At 58.2% G+C, this 7,190-nt stretch overlaps 1 protein-coding gene across 1 annotated transcript; it reads right to left on the bottom strand.

Annotated features, from left to right (window-relative positions):
• Positions 1 to 6,589, bottom strand: LRFN3 (leucine rich repeat and fibronectin type III domain containing 3). The gene is made up of 3 exons (XM_059152683.1): positions 5,458 to 6,589; positions 2,692 to 4,122; positions 1 to 629 (listed from the first exon to the last, which is right to left on the bottom strand). The coding sequence occupies exons 2-3, from the start codon at positions 4,104 to 4,106 to the stop codon at positions 164 to 166; spliced, it is 1,881 nt and encodes a 626-aa protein (XP_059008666.1). The 5' UTR covers positions 4,107 to 4,122; positions 5,458 to 6,589; the 3' UTR covers positions 1 to 163.
• Between the last annotated feature and the right edge of the window lie 601 nt (positions 6,590 to 7,190).

Below are 7,190 nucleotides of genomic sequence, written 5' to 3'. Positions count from 1 at the left end.
TTAGAAAAATAGGACTTTCTTGTTGTGCCCCGGTGCCCCCGACACCCTCCCCATCAGAGTTTTAAAAACCGTGAGCAATTTGGTGAGTCTGAGGCCAGGTCCCACCGGGTGCCTGGCTCCTCCCACCCTTGGGGCCAGAAGGGCCGTAGAGGTGGGCGTGAGGCTAGGGTCCCGTGGGTTCGTGGCTGGGCCTCCAGGGCTCACAGTCCAGCTGGACCACGGTGTGGGCCCTGGGCGCGGCGGGCTCAGGGACGGGTGGGGCCGGTGTGGGGCCCAGGGCGCCGTTGGTCTGCGAACAAACGCTGCTGACGGGTGCAGGCGCCTTGGCCTTGCCGGGGGGCTGGCCTCCGTGCACCTTGTAGCGCATAAGCAGCACGAAGATGAAGACCAGTACCGAGGCCACGATGACTCCACCGAGGGCAATGATCATGGTGCCGCCCAGGAAGGGTGCGTGCGGGGACCCGCATGGCCGCAGCGCCGGCTCAGTGGAGAAGCGGGCGCAGCCCACCGGCCGCGTGGCGGTCAACCCCGTGGCGCTGTCCTCGTATACCGCCAGCACGCACAGATCGTAGGTGCGGCCCGACGCCAGGTCCGATAACAAGAAGGAGCGGCTGTCGGCAGGAATCATCCTGGAGGGATAGGCAGGTGGGGGTCAGGTCTCTGCTCTGGCTGCCCAGCACCCACCCTGCACTGTGCCGCAACCCCTCCTGTCTGGCCCATTCCCTCCAGCCCCCTGTTAGCCCAAGTTCCTTCCCATCACGACTCAAATTCCCTTCCGTCTAATACCCAGTCAGCCTCCTGACTGATAACCCACGGGTCCTCTTAGGTTCCTGGCGCTTGCCGCTCAAATCCCCGTTTAATCTCCCTCTAGCCATAGTGCCCAGATTCTCTCTGGGGACGCTGCCCACTGCTCCTCTGCTCTGTGGGTTCAGGGCAGCCTCACTGCCCAGCTTCCCTACGATGCAATTTTCTCTCCAATCCCAGCTCTCCGTCTCCCTCCAGACCCCTGCTCAACTTTGCAGGTTTCCCCAAATTCCCCTGGTCAGCCTCGCCTCCATCTGGGGCCTGATTTCCCTTTTCAAGCTGCCCCACGTTGCTCCAGCATCCAGCTAGAATTCTCTCATCTAACCACCCGATTCTCGCATACTGCTGATGCCCGCCTTCTAACCTGCCAATGAATGTCCCCTAGCCCCACTGCCTTCTTATCATTACTGTATGTATACCCTGCTTTCAGTGAGCCCTCTCTGTTCTCATGAAATTGACGTACTTCAGCCATCACAGCTTTCTTTTTCTCCCTGTTGCCTTATTTCTTCCAGCTCTGGCTCTCAATTCCCTTTTTATCTCTGTTGCCTGGTTTTTATCCTTACCTTTCCCATTTCCTTTTATCCCTAGCACCCAGTTCTACTTTCCTTCCTTTGGCAGCAGAGCACCCTGTTGGGGATTTAACTTGTTTTACAATCTGTCTTATTCCTAAACTGCTTTAATGAGGGAGTTACAGGTGATTGTCTCTGAAAGGGTGACTAAGAGAGCATTTGTCTCACCCCCTGCCAGGCAAGGTGGACAGGATTTGTGGGATTTCTAGGTGTGGGCCCTCCATGGAGCCAACTCCCCCACCCGCCTCCAGGCAGTAAGGCCATCCAATAGAGGGAACAGAATAAGCTCGCTAGATTTCCAGGGCTGTAAAGGAAATCAGATGATGACCTCTTGAGATGTGGGCCTCTGGGAAAGAAAGGGGACCCAGGTCCTGGGTTTATAACATGCGCACCCCAGGCATTGGGAGGCTGGCTCTTTGCAGCCAGGCCTTAGGGACTGCACCCTTTGCCCAGCCTGGCAGTGAGAAGAGGAAACCACCCACAGCCAACCATGCAAGGGTAGAAGGGTGAGAAGTGCCAGCAGCAACTGGGTTAGAGCGACCATTCCTGACCACATGGGGCCAGCCACAGCAGATGTTCCAAATGCTCCCCAGCTCCAGGGCAGGAGATGTCCTGATCCTCCTACGCATAAGCCCCCGAGTTTCTTCTATTGCTTGCCACAATTCCATGGAGAAGGGAGTCCCCAACACTGGGCAAATTGAACGTGCCCTTTCACCTAGCAGGTGGAGTATGATCTAGGTTGAATTTGATTTAGAAAATTAAAAATGGAGATGTCACTGTATTGGAACTCTAACATCTGGAGCAGTTCATACTGCACAGACCCAAACCCTGATCTCTGTTCTGCTGCCTCCCTCATTTTGTTTTCCACAAGAACTCTGTACTTTCTTATTTGATCTCCTTTTCTTCTTACAACTTGGCTTCTATCTAGTCCTGTCCTCTGGAAGCACCCAGTTTCTCTTTACCTTTTTATGCAATTTGTTTGTACCTCTCCAACCTTGTCCCCCTCCCCACAATTAACTTTCTATTCTTCTGACCTGATTACTTTTTACTCTTGCTGCCTGATTTCTTTTTTGTATCTGTTACCATTGACTTTTGCTGCCTTGTTTCTTTTTATCTTTTTATCTGCCTTGTTTCTTTTTATGCCAGATTTCTTTTACCGTCTCTGCCTAATTTCTTTCACTTCACTGTCTGATTTCCTTTGTAATCATTTCAGCCTCATTTCTCAGCTGCGTTGCAGCCTGGGGTGTCAACAGATGTATCTCCAACCCTCCCCCCACCTCCTTCTGCCACCCACGCTGCCCACTGCCGGGCTGTGCACCTGTAGACGAGGATGTCGTCGGCTGAGCTGTTGTACTGGATCTGGTACATGCGGATGCCTGGGATGGGCCGCTGGTCCGGCCACTGGACAAGAGCAGCTGTGGCCCCATGCTCAGTCACCTGGACCCCGCGGTCAGTAGGGGGCCCAGGGTCAGCTGCCTTGGCAGAGGCAGAGGCGGCAGAGGGCGGGGTGAGGGCATCAGGATCCCCGTCCCGCGGGGGGTCACAGCTGGTGCTGTTGGCTAGCTGGGGAGGTGGTGGGGGACCCACAGTCAGCTCAACAGCGGCAGTGGCCTCACCGGCTGCATTAGCTGCAATGCAAGTGAAAATACCCCCGTCGCCCGGCTCGGTGACCAGTAGCTCCAATGTCCCATTAGGGAAGGCACGGGCACGGCTCGAGTTGCCCACCAGCCGGCCCTGGGGTGATACCCAGCGCACGCGGGGCTCGGGGTCCCCCACTGCCCGGCAGCGCAGAGCAGCTGGTCGGCCTGCAGGCACCGCCAGGGGTGGTGAGCGGTGAGTCACCACGGGGGGCTCACACACGAATTCCTCCTCACCCACAGCCCAGAAGTAGCGGCCACCCAGCGCAGGTGGGGAGGCGCAGGCCTCCAGGTCGTCCTCCCGGGCCAGGCGCCGCAGCCACACCAGCTCGCAGTTGCAGTGCAGCGGGTTTCCGCCGAAGGCCAGCACCAGGGCGGATGCGGGGGAGCCGCGGGGCCTGGCCAGCAGCGGCAGGCGGGAGAAGAGCGGGTCGGGTGGGATGGTGGTCAGGCGATTGGAGGTCATGTCTAGCCGTGCCAGCTTGTGCAGGCGGGAGAAGGCGCCGGCGGGCACAGACGCCAGCAGATTATGGTCGAGGCCCAATGTGTTGACGTTGCCCAGGCGACCCAAGGCCTCCCAGGGCAGCTGCTCCAGGTTGTTGTAGGAGAGGTCCAGGTCCTCCAGCGTCTCGGCGCAGTCGTCCAGGGCACCGGCCGCCAGGGCCGCCAGCTGGTTGTTGCTGAGGATGAGATGGCGCAAATTGACCAGGCCGCGCAGCTGACCCTCGCCCAGCGAGGTCAGCCGGTTTCCGTCCAGGTGCAGGGCCCGCAGGGCACGCAGGTCCGCGAAGGCACCCACGGCCACGTGGCGGATGGTGTTCCGCGACAAGCTCAGATGCAGCAGGCCGGTCATGTTGGCCAGGTCGCGGCGGCGCACGGCCGCAATGAAGTTGTCCGCCAGGCGCAGCTCGGCGGCCCGGCGGTCCAGCGAGGGGGGCACGAACAGAAGGCCTGCCCCCGGGCACAGCACGCTGAGGGGCAAGGACTGCGTCTGGCAGCGGCAGCGGCGGGGACACGGGCTGGGTGTGGCTGGCTGCGATGGAGACGAGGCAGGGGCCAGCGGCAGCAGGCAGAGGAGCAGTGGGAGGACGGCCATTGCGGGCAGGGGTGGCCTACAGGGGAGAAGGGAGGCATTAGGGCAGACTGAGGCCAGAAGAGGGGTGCCAGAAGCCATTGGGATGGTTCAAGACCCTAGAGAAGGTCACAGTGGGCTGGAAACCAAACAGTTGGGTCAAAGAGTGTCAGGCAGAGGAGCAGGAGTGGTCAGACCCATCAAAAGCCAAAGGAGATGGTCCAAGACTCAGAGGGACATGTCATGGAGGGTCAGAGGGAGCAGACACGAACAAAGACAGTCAGAGGAAGGGGAGGTAATTAGAGATGGTCAGAGACAGAGAATGAGAGGGGTGATCAGAGTGGATAGAAGGGAAGCCAGAGGGCTTGAAACATGGTCAAAGACAGCCAGAGAGAAGAGGTGGTCAAGGTGGTGGGAATGACTAGAAGTAGTCAAACACGACCAGAGAAGGGAGGTGGTTAGAGATGGCCAGGAGAACAGAGGTGGACAAAGGACGGGACATGGTCAGGGTGCTCTAAGAGATCTAAGAGACATGGTCAAGAAGATGGTCAGAAATGGTCAAGAGCCAGAGAGGCAGTCAGATAGAGGAGGAATGGGCAGACATGTCAGAGACAGCTGGAGATGAGGATGGCTGGTAGGATGGTGGGTGCGAGGAGAGGTGATCAGAGAGAGGAAAGGCAGACAGAGATACTAGAGATGATGAGAGAACTCCAGTGCTCTAGAGAGAGGAGAGGGGGTCAGTAAGGGTCGCAGAGTGGCTGTTGGGACAGGCGGTGGGAGAAGGGTGAGAGCAATGGCAAAGAATGGTCAGAGACAGGCCAGGGCTCAGAGTCAGGGATGGGCAAGAGCAAGAGAGCAAGTGAAAGATGATCAGAGAGAGGCATGGTGGACAGAGATGCCAAAGATGGTCAGTGAGTGAAGAAGCAGACAGGTGGCCTGAGACAGCAGCGGTGGATGGAAGTGTTGAAGATGAACAGTGAGGAGTGGGGAACACGGCTGGTCAGTGAGAGGAGCACTGGCCAGGACAGGCATGTGAAGATGGTCAGATGAGACAGATGGTGGGAAGAAACTGGAGAACAGAGTGCGAGATCAGAGACCTGGAGGTGCTATAAACTGGGGAAGAGAAGGTCAGAGAGGGCCAGTGCTGGTCAAATCAATATCCAGAGAGTATATGAGGCCCAGCAGGAGATGGGGGCAAACCCTTGGAGGAGGGGGGATGGGATATCTGTTTCCTGGGGAAACCCCAAGGGTGCCCAGGGGACCTAATCCTCACTTCCCTCTACCCTCAGCCACAAAGTTCCTCCCAAGTCCCTCCCCACCAGCAAGCCCTCCCCGCCCCCCCCCCGCCCCCTTCCCCGGCCCCCAGTAGCCTTACCTGAGCTGGAAGTCGCCCCAGGGAGCAGAGTCCTCAGGCTCCAAGGGGTCAGGAGTCAGGGCTCTGGTGGGGGGACCTGGTCATGCCTTCTCTGTTCCCAAGGCCTCTGTAGAGGGACTGTGTTGTGTCTCAGCCCAGATCTGTGGCCACGGAGTCTCTAGACCTTGATACTTGGGGTCCTAGATCTTTAAATATATGGCCTCTAGGGACCAATTTTAGAGACCCAGGCTCCAGTTCTGGTTGGTCAGAGCCAGTGGCTCCTAGCTCTGGTCTTGGGATGCTAAACAGCCAAATGGAGACTTTAGGTCTGAGTCTCAAGCCCAGTCCTGGGATCCAATACTGGGGTGCCAGGTTCAGAACTGGGGTGCCAAATAAAGATTTGGAGGTCTCTAGCCCTCAATTTCAGCATTTGGGTTTTCAGCAAGGACTTCAGGCTCTAGCACAGGCTTAGGCCCCTTGGAATGCCAGAGTTCAGATCTTGGAATTTGAGGCCTAAATCTCAGGGTTTGGGTCCCAAATAGGGGGTTCCGGAGTATAGATATGGGAATTTGGTCCCAGATTTCAAGGTCCCAGGCACAGCATTCAGAGTTCAGTTTCAGATTTGGGGCTTTAGATGAGAAATCTTGAGGTTCAGTTTCCAAATTTGGAGGTCCATATTCCAAGTCTTGGGGTTCCAAGTCGATGTTGAGATTCCAGCCCCAGATAGTAGGTGTTCAGGCGCCAGGTCTTGGGGTCCCAGCCCCAGATCAAGGTTTCAGGCTCAGGTTTCCAGATCTCTGGATCCAATCTCGGGGTGCAGGCCACTGATGTCGGGGTGCTGGCCCTGGGTTTGGGGCGGCTTGGTCCCAGCTTGCTTCCCTGGCGGCGGGGACTGGCCCGGAGGGAGAGAAGCGAATGCGGTGGGGGGGTGGTGGCAAGGCAGCCCCTGGGGCCGGGGTGGGGCGAGGCCTGGGCGAGGACGGACGGACAGACGGGGACACGCGGGGTGGAGACACCGCAGCGCAGGTTTGGGCGCAGGGGGGAGGGGCCGCGCTCAGAGACCCCTCCCCCGCCGGGGCCGGGGCGGGGGCCGGGCGGGGGCCGGGCAGGCGGGCCGGGTCCGGGCGCTCCCGCGGCCTCCTCGCCGGGAACCCAGGGCCTCGCGCGCGCCCGCGCTTAAAGGCGCAGGCTCCGCGCGTGCCCGTGCTTAAAGGTGTAGGCAGCCCTCATCTTTCAAAGGCGCGCGTCCGGGCCCCATCTCCCATGGAGTCGCCCTAGCGATGCTTGGGAGCGAGAAAAAAAATCCTTGGATACGGAGGGGCCCAGAGAGAGACCCAGAGACTGAGACAAAGAGACACACAGATTGAGAGAGAGACAAAAGATGGGCAGGTTTAGATCCAGAGACAGGAGTAGAATGAGAGAGGTAGAGAGACAGATAGACACACGTATTCAAGGATGGAAATACACAGAGACAGTGGGAGAGCCGGAGAGAAAGAGACTAGGACAAGACAGAGATAGACAGAAACAGAGACACAGAAAAAGTCAAAGAGACAGAGACACGGGTGGGCTGGGGGGTGAGGGTGCAGAGGCTGAACAGGGTGTGTTTCCAGTTCTTATTCACAGCTTTGAATATCCCTTCCATCCCAGAGCCTCGGGCCCCCAACCCTGTCTCCTGCACCACCTCCCTGGGATGTCCTTCCTTAGGTGGGGTTTCCTTACTTGGACCCTGCCCAGCAACAGGCCTGATCTTTCAA

The sequence above is a fragment of the Mustela lutreola genome, chromosome 16, assembly GCF_030435805.1.
Source record: "Mustela lutreola isolate mMusLut2 chromosome 16, mMusLut2.pri, whole genome shotgun sequence".
Lineage (NCBI taxonomy): Eukaryota > Metazoa > Chordata > Mammalia > Carnivora > Mustelidae > Mustela > Mustela lutreola.
This window is presented reverse-complemented; position numbering and strand designations above follow the sequence as displayed.

Bases quoted from the DNA above. Each gene is read 5' to 3' on its own strand.
- LRFN3 (XM_059152683.1), bottom strand. From the start codon at position 4,106: ATGGCCGTCCTCCCACTGCTCCTCTGCCTGCTGCCGCTGGCCCCTGCC. The intron at 630-2,691 runs GTGCACAGCCCG...CTATCCCTCCAG, and splicing joins GACGACATCCTCGTCTACAG to GATGATTCCTGCCGACAGCC.